General features: G+C 32.9%; 1 protein-coding gene and 1 long non-coding RNA gene across 3 annotated transcripts in view; one reads left to right on the forward strand and one right to left on the reverse strand.

The window, feature by feature from the left end:
• The first annotated feature begins 15,097 nt into the window (after window positions 1-15,097).
• LOC129810434 (uncharacterized) lies at window positions 15,098-17,585 on the forward strand. Of its 2 annotated transcripts, none has more exons than XR_008752739.1 (3): window positions 15,098-16,538; window positions 16,802-16,953; window positions 17,313-17,585. It is a non-coding gene; the product is annotated as an uncharacterized LOC129810434 (long non-coding RNA). The 2 variants fall into 2 exon arrangements; XR_008752740.1 differs by having other exon boundaries at window positions 15,098-16,211; window positions 16,401-16,953.
• A 6,396-nt stretch (window positions 17,586-23,981) lies between these two features.
• Window positions 23,982-25,049, reverse strand: part of LOC129810437 (chromatin-remodeling ATPase INO80) — a 144,700-nt gene continuing 143,632 nt past the window's right edge. Inside the window, exon 10 of the mRNA XM_055860925.1 lies at window positions 23,982-24,396. Coding sequence (XP_055716900.1) covers window positions 24,110-24,396 — 287 coding nt within the window. The 3' untranslated portion in view covers window positions 23,982-24,109. The remainder of the gene's footprint in view (window positions 24,397-25,049) is intronic.

Consider the following 25,049-nt stretch of genomic DNA (forward strand, 5'->3'; position numbering starts at 1 on the left):
TTATAAAAGAGTGAAGTTTGGACCTTCTACTCAAAGGTAAATAATCAGGCTCAGTGAAATTTATTTGCATAATAGCCACTTTTGTCTTTCCCGAAATACCCTCTTTGTCCTGAAATATACCATTATTACTTCTTTACATTTTTTGCTATTTCGTATAAAAAATAACGGATTTTTCAACATTCCTCGGTAAGAATCTTATTCCGGATAGAATAATGTACATTAATATTTGTATCAACAACGAAAAAAGTAAATTAAGAAGTCGTTAAAATATTTCAAACTTGAAAGTGCTAAAAAGTGTCCCGAAATACCACTAAAAATTTGTACGAAGTCATAAAAACTGGAGATTTCTTGGCACAATAATTTCTTTCGAATGACTTTGGAGGAACTTAGCAAATTGCTCTTAATACTGGAGCTTCATTCCCGTACAAGTTTATCACTAAATCACTGTATTTATCTTATTTTCGGCCACAAATAATATTAATTACGAGTAAATAAATTTAATAATAACAATGTTCTTCAAAAGAAAATTTGTTTAACTGCAATAAAATTGAAATTAATGAGCAATATCAGTATTTTAATTTGCTGAATTCAAATTTATTTGAGCAACCACATTTATGCTATTTTAACATATTTAAACAGGTTTTTGTGGACTATAAGTATTAGTTTATATTAATAAATAAAAGAAGATCTATCAATATGGTTTTTAATTTGAAACAACGCACAGGAACAATTCATCCGAAAATTAAATTGAATTTACAAATTGAAATTTACAAATTTTACAAATTGGTGTGATAGCACGGTTAGCTTTATTTTTATTTAGTGACTATTCTCATTTGTTCGCGTGAGAACTCTCATGAGTATGCATAATTTGGGTTCTGACACAAAAATATATATCTTTGTCAATGTTTCTTCAAACAATTTATTAAAACTTGTCTCTTGAAAATCGCCAAGCGCCTTAAATAAAATTTCCTAAGTTAATTCGCACTTGTAATTGAAAACTTGAAAACAAATGGTTTAGTTTAGACAGCTGATATTAGCTGAATTAAAGAGCTATTAAATAAGTCAATTTATACCGTTCAAAGTTTTTAAAAACATTGTCTTTAGAAGACAATGTTAAAAGTTATATTTTAGATCGTGTCAATTCTCACAAGATTGCAGAATTCAGACCGTGATCAGTTCCAAGGATTAGTAAATTCTTGATAACTTTAAATAAGCAAATCCTTGAAAATTTAAAAGATTTCACTGCACTAGAATCCACATGGTCAGCTGGGATTGCAGATTGCGGGAGATCCAAGAGGTGATCATGAGAAAAACAAGGTGTAAAGCTGTAAAGTGATCATCCACCTTGCTCTGTAACTCACATAAACTCTTCCGAAGATGATGACTCGTCGAAAAATTGGCCCCAAGAGACTGATCAGAGGAGGATCGGGTTAAAATAAAAAAGAAAGACAGTCGCCTTCAGAAAGATAAAATCGAGGATGATGGACAAAATGCAATTTGTCAGGTAAACGATATGCGGAACGATTGGTAGATTGATTTTAATTGATTGCACACCGTATTTGCTCTTTAGTGTCTGCAAAAAAAGATTGCAAACGCACTCAAAAGGCTTTTGCTACAATGTATCAACTTTTCAATTTGCTTCAAAGTGTGATTTTGCAACAATTTTCTGATTAATTTTGCTTCTTTTTTTTCTGTTCAACTTGCTTAGCACCTGCAATTTGATATGGGAAATTTTGAGCCAGGGAAATAAATTCTTTTTGGCTCTGACGATGACATTGAGGATTTAGCATATATGAATTGCAGCAAAAAGTGAACAAGTCTCGATCGCACGATAATGGCAGAGGTTTACTTAGCACCTTGGTGAACATCTTGACCAGAACAAACTCTATACATTTATCGGCCGAATGGCAAGACAAACAGTTAATGAAGTGACATTATTGGATTTCAGGAAAAGATGATCGCACAGCGATAAGATCTTGTCTGGTGAAATGTATTTTTCAATATTCAGTTACAGAATTATAAAAAAAGAACGATTCACGTGTACGCATCCAAAGGTTAAGAACAAGGCTGAAAATAGCAAATTGGGAAATCCAATGAGAAATTGGTAAAATAATGCTAATTGAGACTTTCCTCATTTTTGATTTTTGCTGAAAATTGCTCAATTTATTTGTTATTTAGAATATTGGTTAGTCATGTAATTTCTCGAAAATCAGTATTAGTACAAGAACAAGAAATTTCTCGCATATATTCATTTCGTCAGGTTTCTTACACAATTATTTTCTTAATAAGGCTTTAAAAACGAGTTGATTAGAAAAAATATAATGGATGCATTACACATTTTTGCCTTACTATTTAAATTTAAGGAGCGATCACGATTCAAAAGAATAAAAAAAGTGTTCTTTTTATTTTACTGCTCGAACTTAAATAGAGAGCAGTTATATAGTCCACGTTTTTTCAACTTGTGACACGACATGAAGCCTAACGGTAAGAGATATCAACTTCCGGTCTTCAACGACCCCTCCATAAGTCAACATTATCTAGGACGTTTTTCTTAGACTTGAAATTGAAATCTATTTGAGTAACATTTGAAAAAATATAAAAGCAAATAATAAGTAGTAGTACGGGAAAGTACTCTCCCTTCGAACGTTCATGCCTTCGAATAATGTGAATTTTCTTTTAGTTTTCCTAAGAGACTTACACATTTCAATTAAATATTAGTTGGCTTATCGTCAATTGTTGATAATTCCGTGATAATTAAGTGTAAATCTCTTACGAAAAACAAATGAAATTCATATTATTCAAAGGCATGAACGTTCGAAGGAAGAGCGCTTTCCCCTATTTCTTTGAATTGTTGAATTGTAAATGTTTTTATCACTTGCAAATATTAAAGTATCGCTTTACTGCAATAATGAAGATAAAATTAATCAACTGATCGATTTGTTCCACAAAATAAAAGAATAATAAAATCTCTTCTCAATGAATTAAAGAAATCAATCTGACATTTTTGCAATATTTTTTTTTGTCTAAAAATTATATTTAAAAAAAAAACATTAGTATTTCTCTTTAGTTTTTATAAAAGAGAACTTAATTATCTTTCATTTAAATATTTTTGGGAGCAGATCGACCCGTTAAGCAATTCTTTTTAATAGCGTAACAAGAGAGAATATGTGATAAAGGACAGACTTTGAATAATTAGGGTTATCGAATAAACCGTAGGTGACAAATCAGCTGATAGGCACCGATCGGTATAGCTAAAGTAAACCGTTTACCCTCCAATAAATAAGTGCTCAAAAAGTAAATGTAATCAAAAAAAAGTCCTCTCGTAAATTATTTAAGAAGAAAAGATACTTTAAATCTGACGTACAGTAGAGTCTCGCTATAGTCCATATTTTGTTTCAAATTTGACACTTGGGTCGCACTAGTCCATGTAATTTTTTTAAAATTATCAACGATTTTTAGTATTGAAATTGCTCGACGGCTTCCACTTTCTTTGCGATTGTGGTACTTGTCCTTGCTCTCTTCATTGTGGATCACAATTATCACAACTACTTAATAAAGTTTGCCAAAAATATTAAAATAATTATGCATGTCGCATACTAAAAAACATAACCTAACTTAAAATCAGTGTTTTGAAATCAACGGTCGATAGATTGTGGACTATAAAGCGATGGCCTATAGCGAGACTCTACTGTATATCAATCTTGAAAGTAACAAATTTCTTTAAACCTTTAAGATAATTTTTTTTTAAATCACAATAACTAATGGAAATATTAAACCGTTTCAAGATTTGTTAAATCAAAGCTATTCAGGAGGAACTTTTACAACCTTAAAAGCAGAACGTTACGAGGCAAGATTGGAACAGATGAAACATCCATCATTAGCCTTTTACTGAGAATCATACAAATTTAATTTTGACATTAAATATTTCCTTAAACCTTTTAGTGTTCTTTATCTCAAAAATTAAGGGGATCCTTCTCAATTCTGACATAAATCTTGAGATTCGGATCTTTGAACCGGCCTTTAAAACGTGATAGGATTCGCGTTTAAAGACCTTTAATTTAAAAGTATTACATTGCTTAGAACATTTATTTTAAAACGCAACAAGCATAACTGCTAAATGATAATTATCAATTATAATTTATTCAATTATAATTTAGTTTTCTTTCCTTTTGAATTCAGTCAAGATGACCTTCCTACTTTAACTTAAGGATTATTTCATAATTAGAAATCTTTTATTTGGACACTAAAAAATTGACCACTGTCGAACAACTCGATTTTTTTTATAAAAATCGTTTTATTCGCCTTTTGGATACATTTTTATACCCTCAACCTTTCCTCTGAATATTATACTTGAAAGATAATTATTTTTAAAGTTCTAGGGATTTTAAATCTCAAAAATCCTGTACTCTGCATGTGAAATCTCAGTTGTAAAATCGCTTTCCTGTAAAATTTGCCTACTGCAAGTTGTTCGTTTCTTATTCTGAACGGTCGAAATATTTAAATTAAATCTTAAGACTTTCTTTATCTTTAGGGACAGTGCTTGTAGTTTGGGAAAAGGCGCATATAAGCAGCAATGAACAAAGTTTGAAGAGCGATATTTTCAATAAAAATTAAGGTTTTTCGTTACTTTATTTTTAAAAGTTTGATTATAACTTTCAAATGAAGATTATCATCAATTTCAGTCTAGAGGTTGCGCTCAGTTCCCGAAGGTCTCAAAATCTCAAATAGCGAGCATTTGTATTGGCTTTTGAGAACCTAACAGGTCATTTATCTTTAAAAATCCAATTCTAAGGATCTTAAATTAAATTTTTCCAGAAACTTCTAACTGGTCCTAATTTTAGAGCAGCTGAGCAGCTAATCCATATGACTAAGGCTTAGGTCTGAAGCCCGCATAATGTCTTTGTTTTTTTTTTCTAAAATAAACATGAATTTGAGTCTAATTTTGGACACCTTGTTTGTAATTTTGGACACTGCTTGTAATTTTGGATAGCTGCTCCGCCGTAATAGGATGTCTATTTCGTTCATATTAAAAATAAAATCTACCAAGTCATCTATCTGTGTATTTGAAGTATCAAACTTTACTCTCAAAGTGTCCAAAATTAAAAGCTGTCCCAAATTACAAGCACTTCCCTAATATCAAAATTGGTAGGATACTTTTTAAGCCTTTATGGCCTTTAAACACTAGAGAAATTTATGTCCATATTGAAGAGTTTCTCGTACACAAGCATTACGAATTTGGACAAAAACTTCTCTAGTGTGTAGAGGTCATTAAAGAGAAAAGGATCAAAAATTATAAAAAGTCACTTTTGCTGACTTCTTATAGCAAAATGTAACGTTATAGGCCGTAGGAAAAATTTTTTGGGACACCGATGTCCCTATCGTTCCTAACCCTTCAATGACGATAAGGTCACCCGTGAATTGCAGAGAAAATAATTTTTCCTGACTATACATAAAGTTATTTCTTGATAATGTCTTTACGCAATCGTAAAGTAGATGGTTATACACTGAGACAAAAAAGAGGGTGCGATTAACATTTTTTCCTCATAACTTTAACACTTTTTAGGTGTAGAAATATATCAACATTTTTTAATGTTAACTTTACACCTTTTAAAGAGTAAAATTAACATGAAAAAGGGTAACTTTAACCCCTAATACACCTAAAAAGGGTAATATTTACACCGATTTTGGATCAATACTGCAGGGTAAAATTAACATTTCCGGAATGTTATTTTAGCTTTTTCGGATGTCTCTCAAGTTTAGGGATCTAGAATATTTTTTGCAAATTTCCAACTATTTGCTATTGAATGTTGCGATGTAGGCTCCCTTTAAAATCCACGAAATGTATTCGTTTGCAATCAAAATCTGTCAAAATTTGAAATGACAGCAAATCAAAAATATTCATCCTTAATCTTAAATCTAACAATCTGCACAAAATCAATTCTGTTTAAAAGATTTGAACCACTCAATGAAAATGCAAATGAGAATCTACCCTCATATGATCTGTCGATCTTGACATGTTGAATTTTTTCCCAACCACTCTTTGTCTCTAGTAAATTCCCTTGAAGATATTTCTTAATAGCAACATGCAAAGTTTTTTGATGCGGAAAATTGGAGGATGTCTCTAGTCCACAAATCCCTTTCTGCCACCAGAAACCTTGGCAAACCAAAGAACAATCCCACTCAAGTTGGACCCGCGAGGTCTTCAAGAACCATTCTCAGCATGATGGCGAAAAACTATGCAGTTCACTGTTTGAGCTTCGATGAAACATAATGTTGCAACATGTTTTATGGGTGTATCAATTGCTCGTTAAACAGTTTGCCGAGTGGCTGGAAAATGTGCGACACCATGTTCTTTCTATTGCTAGCGCGAGCAGATGACGCGAAAAAAAGGAGTTATCCCTCTATTAATTGATGGTTTTTTGCTCAGCAATTTGCCCGCGGAATATTTGCCTTCATTGTCAGCATGTGGTCCAAACAATTTGCAAGAGAATATTTGCTCAACAGCTCATTCATACAATTTTTTTTTTCCAATTCCATGCACAAGTGCAGGCAAATTTGCAATTTTTGACCTTTCAGCTGCACTCTCACATGCTAAACACTGGAATTCACTTTGCTTCTTGCAAAATCTATGCCATCGAGAACCACTTGCTCTCTTATCTTGCCAGATAATCGCGTCATATTGATCATTTTTTTCGTGATATGTCTCTTAATGTGTGGAGGGTGTGTGGACATGAGATCAGTGTCTGCTCAACACTTGGAATTTTTTCTGCACAAAATCTCTTTGGCAGTCTCCTACATTGATCGCGAAAAACAACTGGCTTGGGCATAAGCAACATTTGCTCTTGAAACCAAAGAACACTCAAGAGACTTCTACATTTATAGGGTTTATAGGTCATAATCGTCATAATAGTTGTTATTTGAAGATTTTGATATTAAATGACAGGATAAAAAATCTGCGCCATTCCATAGGAAAATCTTAAAGAAATGCCATTAGTTCCTCACCGAAAATTCTACAATGGGCGCTTAGGGAAAACTAGGGGGAGGCCAAATAGCAAAGCTGAATTGGCATATAAAGCAACTTCTTAGGGAATTTTCCTCACCTCGGAGGAGAGAATTCCTTAGGTTCTCCTTGAGAAATCCCCGATAATATGGTACAGGAGAACGGGGATTTTTCTAAAGGAAATTCAGGGGAACTTTCCGAGAATGGTGAGGACAACTGAGAGATTTTACCCAGGGATATATACCCATAAACTCCCCTGATAAAGTCAGGGATACTTTTCTCAAATAAATCCCTGGGAACTCTTCGGGAAAGATCGGAAAAACTTGAGGATAATTCTCAGGAAAATCCTTGGGAAAAACCATAAAAAAAAATTTCCACATCATTTTTTTTCCTTTTTGAATTTTTTAAAACTATTTCTTATCTTTGTATTTGTTTTTCTTTTAGATCTCTTCAATGTTTTCCCTTTTTATTCTTTTTGTTACTCAGTTGATGTCTCATACGTATGGGGTGCTCCCTCACACGGCTACTTGAATTCCCCTACTCATTTATAAAACATTCGATGTTCTATATGAACTTTGCAACCAGAAAACCATCTCGCCCGAAGTATAAGCTTAACTTTTACAAAATTTGCCCCAGGATTTCCCCTGAACTCGCCACGGAATTTTCATGTATCTCCTGAAGGAATTTCCCTCTTTCGATGAGAATTTTCCCTTCGATTTCCCTCGGAAATCTTCGAGAATGGTCTGGAATAAGACTTTTCCTCGGAAAATTTGGAGGAATCTTCTAGAAATTGCTAGGGAATTTCCCCAATTACTAGGAGGAAATTTTCCTTTTAATTCCCCAATAATGCCAGTAAAAAAATTTCCCCTTGAAGTCATCGGGAATTCACTGGGAGCCAGCAAAATTTTCCGAGGGAATTTTTAAGGAAAATTTTCCAAGGGAATTTAAAGGGATCTCTTTGGAAAATGTCGACACCTCAGCGGGGTAATTTTACCAGAGGTTCCACCCTAATTCTAGTTGTTGGAATCATCGGAGATTTTAGGAAGAAAAACCCTGATGTAAATATCGAAATTTCGGTGGGAAATCCTAGAGAATGATAATGGAAATTGCACATAGAAATTTCTCTAGGAATTCCATTGGAATTCCCTTGGAAGTTACCATGTTTTCCGATAGAAGAAAATACAAATGGAAAGCTCTATGATCTACTTGGGAAATTTCCACTCTTTAGTGGGTAATTTCTGGATCAATTCCACTCAAAGTCCTATGATGGGTAATCTTGGAGACTTGTGGAGGAAAATTCCTTTAATAGCTAGTGAAATTTCTATAGCGAATTTCGATGAAATTTCCTTCGGGAGGATTTTTTTATGGGGAGGTCGCGAGTCACCTTACGAAAACCTCCAATGCCAAACGAAAATAAGGGCCTCGACAGACCTGAGGATTAGCCGAGAGACGGCTTAGCGTAAATATATTCGAAATAATAATTAAGCTACTCTTCCATAATTTTCCACTAAGTCGTCTCTCGGCTTAAGTCGTAAGTGTGTCTAGGGCATAAGACTCAGAGTAGTTTTCAAGAAAAATTATTTAAAAACAATTCAAAAATTAAATTTGGTAAGTGTGAAAATTTCGGCATAGTTGCATGCAAGCGCCAAAATCTCAAGTTTGAAATATAATATTTTTAATATAAATTGAATTTTTTATTCCTTCTTCTTAAAGAGTATTGCTTGGAACCTTGTAGACAGTTTATCGTCTTTATTTTCTCTAAAATAATTGTTAATATATTTTAAAATTAATGAAAATGTAGACATAGCTTTGGTGGCCTATATCGGCCACTTTCATTCTCATAGTTCTTTGCCCTTCGGGAATTATTCCAATGCGTTTTTCACATCATCTCGTTTGTCGATGCTACATTTTTTTGTTATTTTTTGCATTGTATAATCTTTAGAGTATACAAAAATCAAATATTCATGTAAATTAGAGGAACAAAAAAGTGGCCGGAATTGCAAGCTGAGCGGAATTTAGTACACTTACCCTAAATCTATTTTTGTTCTGTTTAAAATTTGGCTTTAACCAATTAAAGGGCTATTCTATCACATTACTGTCAAGATCATCAACACAATTAATTTCAGGTGATAATTTAAAATGACAGTTAACTAACGGAAAAACTCAAACAGCTTTATTTATACCAAAACTGCATTCTTGATGAGCAATTTTTCTCATCAATAATTATTGCCATTTTTTATTAATTAAACCTTTCGAAAAATGATTATTCATAAGGTTAAACCAAAAACGGCACTTGGTCACTTGACAGACTCGTCTGAGATGGATTTCCAAAATGGGAAAGTCTCTTATCACACCGAATTTTCAATTGACCTGGCCCAAGTACCTCGTGCAGGAGGCTCCAAAATAATAATAATAAAAAGAACTGGTCACTTGCCTAAAATCCATGCGAATTGAGTCGCTAAAATCTTGTTCTTTGCTCTTTGATCTTCCTCAGCATCTTGCCCAGGAGAGAGAGAAGGTTGAAAATTGCACCGAATGGAATTTATTTCCTCTTTGCGATTTACATAAATTAAATGGGGAAACAGGTAATGTGACTTTTATTGTCTTGGGCGGCAGCCGGCGCGTCTCTTGGACACTTCCCTGGCCCCGGCAGCATCCTCTGAGATCCGTGACCTCCAAATGCCGCGGTGCATTGTGGGAAACTGAATGGGAATGTGCCGATTAATTTCTTATATGTTACACCATCCCATACCCCCTTTTGGGGACGCGAGGTGTCTTCTCAGGTGTGCTTCTCTTGGGACTTTTGTGAATAATTTTATTGTGTGTGCGAAAGTATGTGAAATATTTGAACATTTCTCAGCACAAATGGGACGAGTGAAAGAAGTGGATGGGACATGGTTAAAAAACAAATCTCCAAACCATAAATTTTTTTCTCCAAGGGACCTTTCTTGGGGGAGAATCCACCAAATAACCACCAAAAGAAAATACGGATGATTAATGTTTTAACCCTTAATTGTTTGAGGAGAAAAGTGCTTTAAAATTTGAATTTTATTGATTAATAATAAATAAGGCAAACAATTGACAGTATTCTTTATAGTTTAGATATTTAGTTGATTTTTCTCAATGCAAAGGCTCACAATTAATTTTATTGGTTTTTCAGAATGTAATTGATCATTTGTCCTTATTAATCCTATTTTAAGTCCAAATTTTCTTAAACTTCTTTACTGATAAGAAACTAAAGACGTTAAACCATATGGCTGAAGCTTATGCCCTAGACCACTTACGACTTAAGCTGAGAGACGACTTAATGGAAAATGATGGAAATGAAGTTTAACCCTTTAAGGACGATTGGAACACCGGTGCCCTATAAAGAAAATAATTTTTCCTGAGTACCTAAAGTTATTTTTTTCTAATGTTTGTACGTAATTGCAAAATAGAAGGTTAAACGAATCTAGGATATTTGTTGAAAATCTCCAGCTATTTTCTATATAGTAAATATTTAAGCTTAAAAATGACGAATCCTTAAACTCTCATATTGAAAAATAATTTTAATTTTTTTATACTTCCAATTTTTTTTTAAGGAAAACCCTTTTTGGGAATAAAAACTACATTACTCATATGTAATATTTTTCATTAGACTGAAAATTATTATTCATTGGTTTCGTCAGAGAAATTACTTTAAATTTTGGGCTATTTTTGTACCCATCGTTCGTAGAGGTAAAAAATGCACTGAATCAGACTCTGTTGGATTTTCCAAGGTTAGATATAAGACGTCTCATTGATTTTGTCTATCGGTTAAATTTTTATTGGTGATTTTCGGTCCGTAAAAAGTGTCTCGTCGTTACAAGGTTAACCATTATGTCGAATAAAATTACGTTAAGCCGTCTCTTGGCTAACATGCTAGATTCATTATATTCTCGCTACTAACCAACTTGCCGGAGCGCTTCTAGCGACAATTAGTAATTTCCATTATTCTAAAAATCTTTGGGGTATTAAGTTATTCATCCATTCCTCCTAAATTGAATGAAATTGGATAATAAATCCCTGGAAATGAACACAGATTTATACTTCATAGCGCTTTTGCCACAATTTAAAGCACAATCTCAAGTTTTTCAGTCGACAATTAAGAGTTAAACGATAAATCTCTAAGCAAAAACGACTATCTCTAAGGTAAGAAAACATCGAGATTTGCTTCGAGAAGATGAGTCAGTGCGGAGTGTCGGAAGATGATCACTCAAAGTAACCGCGTTGATCTTTTTCAGTGGCGACATCACTCAAGAGAAGATCTCTATCCCCTGAAAAAGATCATCTACCAGCCACAAGAAAAGACACAAGAGATAGAGAAAAAGAGCATCTCTCAGTGGGAAGTCCACTTGCAAGGATAATCCAAGGTAATTGAGACCTGCAAATAAGATCACAATTTTCCACTTAACCCATTCTTCTCTTCCACGCAAAAGACACACAGAAAAATGCACCGAAAGGATTGAAAAGAAATCCCCTAAAAGACAATTCTCTTGGCTCCTCTGGAACGGACAATAGCAGACAAAAGACACAGAAGATCACCGAAAATAGCAGCGACCACTTAAGAACAAAAAAAAAATCCCATTGAAAGTCCGAAAAAGAACAACTTTAGGACGGATTATACTTGAGATTTTTATCACGAAATTTTCCCATCGATCCCATTAACACCAATCAAATTTATCATTCCGGAGGCGTCTTCCTGCCTTTCTTAATTTAATTCTCCATTGAACTCCTCGTGAGACAAAAAACGATTGGGAAATCAGTAAATTTTGGTGGTAAATACAAATTTTGGGATTGCCACTGGAAAACAACGTAAAATCAAACATTTCTCCCACATTTTTTTTTTTGGAAACGTGACGCACGATTTGTGTATAAATGGAAAAACACTTTAAGAAAAATTGTCTAATTGCTGTATTAAGTGCGTTACCGCGTGAAAAGTGTTCTTATTTGGGCAAAATTAAAAATTTCACCTTCCCACACTTCTTGTTAATTTAGTACCAGGGGGCAGTAAACTTCGTTAGATTAAAAAGTGAAGTTTGACTTATTCTATTGAAGATACAAAGAGTGTTTTACTTAGATTTGTTTAAAAGAATCAATTTGGCAATTTAAAAATATTTGCTTTAATTTGTATCATAACCAAAACCTTATCCAGCGATGAAATAAAAAAAAAATGTGAAAGTTTAGTAAAACTAGAATGTTTAATTCAGTATCTTAGTAAAATTTGATGAGTAGTAATCAAATTTAATAAAGTAGGGGGAGGTGGGGCTACATTGGTATACGATTTTATCGTATATCTTTATAGGAAACTAGGCTTTAACGTAATGTAGTTTTGACAGAAAAAGAATTATTGTGGAACTAAAACAAATTAAAGCGTGGAATCGTTTGAATTTCCCCAACACTTGATGTGATTTTGATAGTTTCAACTATTGTTTACTTTTTGTTTGTCACTTGTCAGTGAATTTTATTAGTTTTATTTTGATACCACTCTCGTTAAAAAATATTGATTTTTGGTTGAGATATCTCAAGAAGATGGAGAGAATCCAACAACAGATAGTTGACATTTACACTAACGGCCAAAACATTAAATACACCCTTCGTAAGCTTAAACACACGTGATTTAGACCGGGAAAACACTGTAATATCCAGTTCTATTGACTGAAATAGTTTCATTATAAACCTAAGAACAGTTTTAAACAAGATTTGAGAAAATACATGACCTACAAAATTTATAATTTGAGGATCAGTCAAAAATTAGCTTTTTGGAAAAAATGCAAAAGTAGCCCCACATTCTAAAACTGATCTAATCTTTTAATAATCATTTAATATAAGCTAAATACTATTAGTAAATATTATTAAGAGTCTGAAAAACTGAAAATAATACCGAGGGAATATTTTTAGGACGGTTTGTGGTCGGTTTCCGGTGTGATGTGTTCTGAAAGGGGTTTCTTCTTTGAATATTGAAATTTTTAGTCCAAATTCTACTTTTTCATATATTTTTTTTTTATTTTTCAAATTTCTTCTTATTATTGTTGCAATTTCATTTCTTTTACTTCATTATTTTATTTAAATAAACATGAATAAAATCATCAAATTTAGTTTTCCTCGAAGAATCCTCCTTTAACTTTGATAAGCGCCTCACATATTCGGGGCATCCTGTTGATCAATTTCTCCAAAATGTTAGAAGGAATTCTGCCCACATATCCTGAAGTATTTCCACCAAGACTGAAACTGATGTCGCGTCTTCTCTCGAACCATCTGGTCTAGAAAATTTCAGAAAAATTCGATGTGGTTACAATTGGGTGATTGGGGTGGCTCATGCATGTTGTTTAGGACCCTGCGTTTCTCTCTCTCAAGAAGGAAACCTCTACAAAGCTTTGAGGAATGCTTGGGAATGCTTGGGTTCGTTATCCTCTTGAAAAAAAACCCACGCCCAATAAACTGAATGCATTAGCCACGCCAGTCACCCGATTGTAGCCTCATTGCAATACTCTTGGATTTTCTCGACCACAAGGTTCGAGATTAGGCGCGACATCAGTTCCAATCTTGGTGGAAACACTTCAGAATATGTGGGCAAAGTTCCTTCAGACATTTTGTAGAAATTGATCAACAGGATGCCTCGAATATGTGAGGCGCTTATCAAAGTTAAAGGAGGATTCTTCGAGGAAAACTAAATTTGATGATTTTATTCATGTTTATTTAAATAAAATAATGAAGTAAAAGAAATGAAATTGCAACAATAATAAGAAGAAATTTGAAAAATAAAAAAAAAATATATCAAAAAGTAGAATTTGGACTAAAAATTTCAATATTCAAAGAAGAAACCCCTTTCAGAACACATCACACCGGAAACCGACCACAAACCGTCCTAAAAATATTCCCTCGGTATTATTTTCAGTTTTTCAGACTCTTAATAATATTTACTAATAGTATTTAGCTTATATTAAATGATTATTAAAAGATTGGATCAGTTTTAGAATGTGGGGCTACTTTTGTATTTTTTTCCAAAAAGCTAATTTTTGACTGATCCTCAAATTATAAATTTTGTAGGTCATGTATTTTCTCAAATCTTGTTTAAAACTGTTCTTAGGTTTATAATGAAACTATTTCAGTCAATAGAACTGGATATTACAGCGTTTTCCCGGTCCAAATCACGTGTGTTTAAGCTTACGAAGGGTGTATTTAATGTTTTGGCCGTTAGTGTACCTACAAAATCCAAATGCGACTTATGCGGAAATAGGAAAACTCACCGGGAAGTCGCGCTTAACAGTCCCAAAGGTAGTATTGCGATTCAAGGATACAAAGACGATTGTCCGAAAGCAAGCTAGTGGTAGGAAGCCTCACTGAGAAAAATGGAATTTATTTAAATTGAATATTTTGCATTTAATGTTAAAAATTCTGGGTAAATATTCGATTCAATTGACTTTTCTTTCAATACAAACGAAATAATTTTGATTTTGAAAGTAATAACAATAATTTCAAATATTTTTACATTCATACGGAGAATAAATAATTTTTCTTTTAGCGCGAATGTTTAAATATTTGAAATAAATACCTCAGCTTTTGAATCAAAGATAATATATGGTAAAAATAACAATTATACATTGAAAATGAAAAACTACACATTTATATTAAATGTGCAACGTTGTGTTGTCAAAAATAAAATTTTACTTTTGATTTAAAAGTACTGTTTTATGAAATCAAATGCAACAAGCATTAATTTAATGGGTAAAATTTAATACTGACATTTTTGTATACATCTTAATATTATCTGTATTTATTTCAAATGAAAAAGACTTTTTAAACAATTGTTTCAAAATTTTATTTCAAATGATTTTTTTTCTATCTAAACATTAAATGATCAGGTATTAAATTGAATTGTGGAAACTTTTCTGTATAAAATATGCATTTCATTTAAATGTAAAAATTAAAGAACTTTGAGTAAATATTTGATACGAATGGTTTTTGTCGTTAAATACAAATAACAGTGGTTTTTACATTTACTGCAGTCGTTATAATTTGAAAAATTATTCATTTAAATTAGGGTGAAAATTAAATTCCTTTCATTATAAATATCAATACGTTTTAAGTGAATAACTACTTATTCTAATCGAATACAATATGTAAAAATAATTACATTTTATTATTTAAACTTAAACTTTAGCCAAATGAAACAACATGTCATTTGCAACTAATTTCACATTTTCGTAAAAACCCTCTTTTTTGTTTTCTCAATAGCTTGGTCTCTATGGCATCAATCACGCTCAAATTTCAGTATGTTATAGCTGGGCCTTAGAGCTTCGACTAAAAAAAAAAAAACGCAAAACTTCCCGGGCTAGAATCAAATTATTTTTCTTTAAATGGTTATAGCTCTGTTTCTAACTCTCATAATTTGATCAATGAGGGCGTTTTGGTAAACTTTCGTGAAATGCCGATCTCCTTTTAACATCATAAGTTCGTAAAACTACAGCTAGGGGTGCTATAATTAAAAAGAAAACTTTCCAATTTTCTAAGTTAATTAGCTCCGGCTCTATAGCACGGATCGGGCTGAAATTTTGGTAGAGGGAGCGGATTGAGCTAAAAATTCTTCATGAATCTCTCTTAAACATGCCTAAGAAACTTACTTATGTTATAAAGAATAAGGTAAATACCAATTATTAAAGCATTCTTATTGATTAGGTTTTTTAAATTTTCATTTTAAAAAAATTGAATGAATTTCGCTCTAAATCATCCAAAAATTTAATATTTGGCTGGCGTACACGCACGAACGCAAATGCACGAGGGTCAGTGTATTGTGTTCTTCAAATGACGTGTTTGCATAAAATAAATAATATTAGTTTCTATATGCATTGATTATAACAATTAATAATTTGAATGAAATTTATATTTATTTAGAATGAAAAACCAATCAAATCTAATACTATTTTTTGAATCAATAGCATAAGTATTTGAAAAAAAGGAAATTACATTCAGATCTATGACTGATTTTATCAGTACGGAAAACATTAAAACGAGTCAGTCTTGAAGAAACCGCTGAGTTGAAAAGTTGTCACACAAATTATTTCCAATCTATTTGAAAATGAAAAAAAAAACTAAAAAAATGTTAGAGTGAATAAGTAAACTTATAAAGTGGCAAAAATCATCAAGTGATCGACAAAGAAATTTGATAAAGTGTTGGAAATCGTTAGATTGGGTAAGTAAAAAAATATTTGCCAGAAAAGTATTAATCATATTCGGTAAATTAAATTAAATTTATTTCTTCTTTTAAGCTAAAATGGAATGTCAAACTTTTTATTATTTTATTTAAATTTAAAATTCGTCATAAGAATTTTTTATTATTTAATACTTTACTAACGATTTGTAATTTTCAATATTTTTCAAGTTCAATCGATCATCCTGATTGCAAGTCATTGTTGATTGGAAACGTCCGTGAGCAGAAGCTGGAAAATTATCCCCATCTGTTTTATCGAACTACTTTTCTTCAAAAATTCCATCTAGGAGAGACCTAAATAGTATCAAGGTAAGAAAATTGATTTTTTTTTGTAATGCAATAAGAATTACATAATCTGTGAAAGTTAGCATTGATCTTTACAAAGAAATATTGGACCTCGCATAATTTTTTTATTATAAAAATGTTAATTATATCAACTTATTTATGTTGAATATGTATTTTCAATTATCGCTTTGGAAAATATCATACTGGAAAAGTTTTTAATTTCATTTTTATTTTTATTCTTTCTTTTATCAATCGTGGTAACCGTTGAATCCGTTCACTGGGCAAAGGACAATCATTGTCTTTTCCATGGAATTGGAAAAGTGATTCGCAGATAGCAGCAGAACTCAGAGGAAACAGTAAAGGCCGTAAATCTGCAAAACACAACTTAGAAAAGTGAGCGCTGTAATAAAAGTAGACGAGGAGCACTACCACTGATCAAGTAAGTTACATTGAATAATTACAAATTATTAACCGCCATTGGTGAAAAATAAATACTGTAGCCCTACAATTATTACCTGGAATTATAATTATCACCAGAATAAAAAAACGAAATTCTACTAAAGTTTTGAGAAAACAAGATTCTATAATCAAAATTAAATTTTTTATGATTAACATAAAAGGACATCATATTATACGTATAAGTTTTTTCGAGACTTATTGTTGGTTTCTTTTAAAGATTATGGGATAGGACTATAATTATTTCAGCACTCTATTTTCAATAGCTATTTCCGCTATTTCAATAGATACCATATAGATTCAGATTTTTAATTCCATTTAATTTTATTTTCTGTCTTTCAGATTTCATTATGTCATCGTTTATCTTTACGGGGCAAAACACAATCAGTCTTTTGAAATATCTTATTTCTTCTGAAACTGGTAAACACAATTGGGAGAAAGCAGAAGAACATACATCCAAAAGCTGAGAAGAAGACTTCACGAAACTACTAGAAAGTCGTGCAACACCCCATAGAAATTAATGTAATACAATTTTATTGTGAATACACATTATTTATGTCAAATAAATTTATTTTTGAAATCATAGCAAGAGTTTTTTAAATATACCCTGGTACTGTTATATATACCCGAGAATATTATTTGATTTAATGTGGAGGAATATCAAAGCAAACATATTTGCCATTGAATCTATGGTAAAGTACATTTAAATATACCAAGGAAATTTTTAATTTTACCCATTGTGTATTTAAATTAATGGTAAATCGTGGTTAAAACAAATATTTCTACTATTGAAACTATGGTAGTGTTACCCAGAAATTTTTGATTCTACCCATGAAAGTGTTTAAAATCCACTTTAGAAATAAAGTGCAAATGTATTTGATTTAAAAGACATGTTTTCTTTTCAAATACAGTGCCATTCAAAATAAATACAAATATATTTGTTGTGGCTATGATTACTGCCTTTCAGATCAAATGTAAAAATATTTGAAGTAAAAGTCATCTGTATTTAAATCAAAAAATACTTTAAAATCAAATGTATTCTACCATTGGGGCCAAAATACCCATAATTTCATTTGATTTTACCCAGAAAAACATTAATACTACCCATAAAATTTTTCTCGGTGCTGGAATTCAAGACCGCGACATGGAGAAAAGGGTGCTGGGGTACTTTAAGAGAAACCCTTGTCTATCCCTTCGAGATGTGGCCAAAAAGACGGGTATTTCACACTACCTAGTTCATAAAATTAAGAAGAGGAATGATTTAGTAACTTATAAAGCCCAACCTGCACCTCATCGTACAGATAAGCAACGACAGTCCGCCAAAACAAGGTCCAGAAAGCTGAATGATCACCTTCACCGAGAAAAATTTGGATGGTATTTTCTACAAATCGTGTCTTTAAATTCTACTATCTCAAAAGATAGTAGAAAATACCATCCTCCATAGAAACTTTCCTTTAGAATCTACCATCTTGACATTTTAAAATTTACTATCCTATGGAAAGTAAATTCTAACAGCCGGATGGTAAAATCTACTATCCTCATTTAGATTTTACCTTGACCTCTCTTAGATTCTAATATCCGGGAAGTAAATTTTACTGGCCGCATATTAGATGTTAAAATTTAACTGGAAGACAGTAAATTTTAACGGAGGATAGTAATTTGGATTGAAATTACTATCCAAACCAGTAAAATTTGCCATCCTGCTGTTAGAATGTCATTTTGGAATATCGTGGGTGCCGATGCAACGGTTCCCGATATGCTTTGAATACATTATAGCAATTCGTGGCGCAGCTGGAAGATGCTGGACTGTCATCACAAAGGTCGCGTGTTCAAATCTCGGCGCAGTCGTCAATTTTCACGCACCAAAATGGCTTGAAATACAGAGAATATCATCCAAGAAGGGCCCCAAGGCCTCAAACAATGGCCAAAAATCAATGAAAATAAGGAAAAATAGATTTTTCCGACATTTTTCATTCTAATATCCGGCTAGTAAAATTTACTATCCTGCCAGTAAAATGTACCATCCGGCTAGTAAAATTTACTATCCTGCCAGTAAAATGTACCATCCGGCTAGTAAAATCTAATATCCGGGGATATTAGAATTTACCATCCGGCTATTAGAATTTACTATCCATGCAATAGATTCTACAATTTTTGACAGTCCAATTTAATATCGCGTTTCCTGGGTGAATTTTTTACTATCCGGCCATTAGAATTTTGTATGGAGGATGGTAAATTTTACCATCCACATTTTTCTCGGTGTTCTTAAAGGTTTTGAAAGATCGTGAAAGCCGACTTCCACCAATTGCCTGGACAACAATACTATACGGCAAAGACTCGCACACACTCAGAAAAAGGCAGTTCTAACTTTGTATGGGATTTGCAAAAATACAGCTCTTGTCTGTAAGATTATTTTAAGAGCCGAATCAACCTAAACATGACGTGCTTTGAATTAAGAGCTGCGTTCTAAAACAAATCAACTAAGAGCTGGCGTGTCTTGAGCGAAGTATCATTTCACTAGAAAATTTCCAGAGACTTTCAATGCTGTCAAATGGCAGACAAAATAATTCACAGTGCAATTAATTCGCAAAGTTGTGATTGTTTTCGCGAGTTTTCTCAATGAAATTATAGTGAAAATCTGTAGAAGAAGCCTCTATAAGTAGTGAAGTGTCTTGTGATTCAAAAAAATACAGTGCCGACAAGGATTTTGCGAAAATTAGGTGAATTAATGCTCGAAAAATACAAAAATATTTTTTTCTGAAAAATAAAACATTGTATCACACAAGCTCGCTCGTTTCTCTGGAGTGTTGTGTGATAGTTATTTTTTATTTAGAAAACTTATATAGTGAAATATTCAAAAGATTTTTGCGAGGTGGTTCCCGTCAAAAAAAACTGCAAACATGTCGGGCACCTTGCTCATTAATAGTCGGATGGAAAAAAATCTTCCCAAGTGTGAGTCTTTATTTAGACAAAAATTGATTAATTTCACTTTTAGATTTTAAAAGAAAATTTATGAATTTAAAATTATAGAATAAAAGGTGTATACGGTGATAATTAAATAAAAAAACGTGAAATTCAATTGCATTTTTTCATTATGAGTGTACGTCAATTTTGTTGCGATACAGCAGAGAAAATCTGATACTGGAATCAAAACTCGATATGCTTTGCTCCAAGACCTTCTCAGTACTTAAAATTCTTCTAGAGTCTATTTTTTCCATTTGTGAAAATTCAAAGACTACGTATTTGAACCAAAGCATATTCTAAAATAAATGCTTTACTTCAAGTAAAATAGTCTTTAACCCAACACACAAATGCCCGTTCTTGTTTCAAGAACTAAATTAAGAGCTGTTTCCACAGAGCTCTTTTCTGAGTGCAGGTGTACACAGCAAGTATCGATACAAGAACTACACCAAGTTCCCGAAAAACTACTTGGTTTGGATGGCAATTTGCTCTTGTGGTCTTCGAAGTCAAGAATTTTTCATGACCGGGATCATGAACAAAGAGATTTACATCGAAAATTGTCTCAAAAAACGTCTTCTGCCGCTCTATAGAAACCATGATATTCCACCATTGTTTTGGCTAGATCTAGCATCAAGTCACTACGCTAAGGATACGATTGCGTGGTTCAACGACAATAGAGTCATTTATGTGCAGAAAGAGTTTAATAAGCCCAACACATCGGAACTGCGTCCTATTGAAAACTATTGGGGAATTATGAAGGAGGATCTCAGGAAAAAGGCTAAACCAGCCAAAAGTTTGCCTGATTTCAAGCAAAAATGGAAAAACGTCGTCAGAGCCCGTGGAGAAGAGCTTATCAAGAACCTGATGAGGGGAATTAAGAAGAAGGTGCGGGAGTTTGCTAACCATCCATAGGAATAAAGCAAAGAAATGGTTTAAAAGAATAACAATAAAATGACCTTTCCAAATCTGCATTAGGTTTTTTTTATCTACTGCGATTAAGATTTAAGAGCCATTTTTCCACGGGGAAATTCATTCGATTCCACGCTTTATGGCAAGGCCTAGCCTCCTAAATAACTGATGATTCTTTAGAACAGATTAAGTTCATAAAACCGAAACCTGTGGGCGCAGTAGTCTCAAATACGGAAGAAAGTCCTTCAATTCGAATTTAATGTAACTTTCGTAGTTCACCCCTAATTCGGACACAAAGAATTAATTTGTGATAATCCCAAGATTCGAAAAATTGTAGTTGGAAAGTATTATTCAAACCCATCATAAGTATACGAAAAAATGAATGACTTTTTTCGTAACAGACGGAATATTACTTTTTTTCCAAGCCCCGGGTATTGTCTTCCAGAAATAGGTTTTAACACGAGAAAAAAAGAGGGATTCGATTAACATTTTTTCCTCAGAAATTTAACACTTTTTAGGTGTAAAAATATATCAACATTTTTTAATGTTAATTTTACACCTTATTAAGGGTAAAATTAACATGAAGAAGGGTACCTTTAACCCCTAATACACCTAAAAAGGGTAATATTTACACCGATTTTGGATCAAGACTGCAGGGTAAAATTAACATTTCAGGAATGTTATTTTAACTTTTTTCGGATTTCTCTCAGTGAAGATATTCCAAAATTGAGTCGAATGTGTACGTTTTTGTATGTGTTATGTTTTGGAACATATTTAAGTGTACATTTCTATTCTAATAATTCTGAAACATTTCTTCAGTATTATTATTAGTGTTTTTGAAAATGTCTTTTTCAATAAAATTGGGGTAGCAGTAAATACGGGGCAATTATAAACACTGTATTTTTTCATCTATTGCACTTCAGAGGTTGAGACCTATATCAATTCATATAAAGGGATAGCCGACCGTGGTGGAACTGAGCTAGATTTAACACTACAAAGAAAAAAAATATTTTGTAAAAATGCTCGAAAATGTTTGTGAATTCCTATGGGCGAGTAACGAAATGCTAGTGAATCGTATAACCCACAAACAAGTTCGTCAAAGTTTGTACTTTTTGCACAAACATTGTTCGTAACACGATCACTTGACGAGCATTTTTTGTACTTTTACAAACATTTGTTCGTAAATGTTCGTAAACACACAAAATGTGTTCGTAAAATTTTGTCATTTGTTCGTAAATTTTTGGTTTCCTGACGAACATTTCAAACATTTACAAACAAATGACAAAATTTAACGAACATTTTTTGTGTGTTTAGGAACATTTACGAACAAATGTTTGTAAAAGTACAAAAAAAGCTCGTCAAATGATCATGTTACGAACAATGTTTGTGAAAAAAAAGTACAAACTTTTACGAACTTGTTTGTGGGTTATAGGATTCACTAGCATTTCGTAACTCCCGCATAGGAAATCACAAACATTTACGAACATTTTTAAAAAAATATTTTTTTTCTGTGTAGGAAGATTAAGGACGACACGATGTCGAAAGCTCTGGTGAAATTGTGTGTTTTATTCATATGATTTGAGAGATTTGATCAATAGATTGCAACGATCACCAGAAGGACAGATTGTCTAAAAAAAATCTAGCTATATCAATTCATAGGGATCCTTCTCTACTGAAGAAATGGTCAACATAAGTCCGAGTAGTATAGACATAAATATCGATGTTTCGTGCTACCCCATGTTTACTACTGCCCCAGCCTCCCCTAATGTTTATTACAATCTGAGATATCCTAAAAACATGTTTCTGGAAGAGAAAGAAGACAATGGAGGGGGAGTAAGATCATATTTTGACTCCCTAGGTCGACTGATAGGTGTATCCGAAAACATCCCTATATATTTTGTTGCACCTACATTCAAAGAAGCATTTTTTTTTTTAAATTAGGCTTTAACGTAAAGTAATTTAGATCTACAAATATTTCATGCGAAAGTACGGTATCTAAATGTAGCCTTTCAGTTTAAAGTAGTCCCACCTTAACTAACTGTCAATACAGTTGGTAAATTATTAAGACAATTGTTTAATTCAAATGTTCAGTGAAACTGTAAACTAATTTTGCAATATTTCATCAGTAAAGCAAAAGAGCCAATGCAGAATATTAAAAACTATTAAAATTCAATAAAAATATCAATAAATGCAATAAAGCAGAGGCAATAGCATATTAAAAGGGACAGTTATCTGTGAAAAGAAAGTCAATCGAATATTAAATCCACGCGTAAAGTTAAGTATTCAGTGAATTATTTGAGACGATCAGTAAAATAATGGACTTGAAAGTAAATCCATAAACATCAATTTTAAATTCAGGACCCAAAGTCTTAAATCCAAAATCGCAATTTCGGATTTCTTTATATTCCCAGTCAATAAATCCATCAAGTTTGGAGCCCCCCGCGTGGCGATTTCACATGTTTAAGAGACTTTTTCAGTATTTTGTTGCAATTGACAAAAAAGAACAAGCATGAAAGTGTTGAGCAGAAAAAGAATCAAGTTATTTGAAGTAAGAGAGAATCACACAAAAAGGCGATGTCTCACTTTTTTGTCCATCTCTTCGTGTTGTTCCCTCGTTGGGCCTCTTGAACGAATTTATGTAAATCAAAAGTGGTATAAATGCCACTTACGTGATTGGGATAAGAAATCTTGCACGTTGACAATTGTGGATTTTTCTCATGTGAACTATATGGAAGTTTTTCAGTGTTAAGTACACACATCAAATAAAATCTCTTCCCTTTTTTTGCCCACAAAAACCAAAAGCCAACAACACAAATGAAGCTGCTAAATCATATGCTAAAAAGTAAAGTTTTTGTCTGGAAATCTTTTCAATACATCTTTTCTTGTGCTTCAAATTGTCCATTCACACAAAATGAAGCAGAAAATGAGCACAATTCACATGCAAATTCAGATGTTATTTCATCATAGGAAACAAGTGCTAATTGACCACTATTTATCCCATAGACGCCAGAATGAATTGATGATGAAAGTGTCGATGTTCTTTTTCACGACCGATGACCAATTGAAGCATTTTTATCACCTTTTTCTTCATTCAGCATCAATCAAACATGGGTTATAAAAGAATTTGTTTTGAAAGACTTCTTACCTTTTTTAATTGCTGTATTTCTCTGCAAAAAAAAGGAACATCTACACTTGACAATATAATCTTACACAACCGAGGAAAATTCTGGGAAAATCCTCGCCCAAGAGAAATCCCAGTTTTATTTTTTCTAAACATTATCATTCATGGGCTGATAGAAGCCATGGGTTTTCTCTGGGGCAGGACTTGGAGCCGGACTTAGTGCTGGACTCCTTCCCGGAGGTGTTGGCCCCGGACTCTGACCAAGTGGCACCACAAGAGGCCCAATTGGCTTCCTGGGTCGTGGTTTGCCTCTGTAGCCCTGATTCCGCGGCCCAGAGATCTTCAGCCTTGGTCTTCCGGGTCCACGACGGACGATGGGCGGAACAGCCGGCGGCTGGACTCCCGATAAATCACCAGCACTCGTCGATGGTCCCACTGAAAGCATAATCAGTGAAGTTGTGGTGCATGATTGGGGATTCTAATCTTTCAATTTGCTTCACAATCACGCACATCTCGCTTCTGGCGCAGAAGCCTTCAAAAAGGACAGATTGACTGCCGGCAAATTTGGCGCCAATTTGGGCAATTACTGAAAATTGCCAATGCGGATTTTCTTTGGAGGACACTCGAGGCAGATTTTGTCACCCTCTTTTGACAAATTAGCCCTTCACAAGGGGCTATTCACTTGAATTTCAATAAACAAGAAATGCACTTAAAATAGATCTATATGTGATGTTTTTATGTAATAGATGAAGCACGGAAATTTTTGTTTTGTAGGGGAACACACGGGGAAGTGAAATACTCCTAAATTGTATAAATTTTATAACACAGACGCTCAATGTTTGATCCTAGGTTGACATTCATAATAATAAAAAAAAAATGTTCACTACTCTAAATTAAACCAGAAAAGGGTTTCATTATTATAAATTTGATTTTTTGCAAAATTGCCAATATTTATGTTTGACTATTTGTTTTTTACAATTTTTCGAAGCATTCCTTTTATAGAAAGCGTTGTTCCGGAATAAGTGTGGAATATTAAGGATTAACTCTTTTTAACGCATTATAATGAATATTATATAATTTTCAAATTA

Source organism: Phlebotomus papatasi, chromosome 1, assembly GCF_024763615.1.
Source record: "Phlebotomus papatasi isolate M1 chromosome 1, Ppap_2.1, whole genome shotgun sequence".
In the NCBI taxonomy this organism is placed as follows: domain Eukaryota; kingdom Metazoa; phylum Arthropoda; class Insecta; order Diptera; family Psychodidae; genus Phlebotomus; species Phlebotomus papatasi.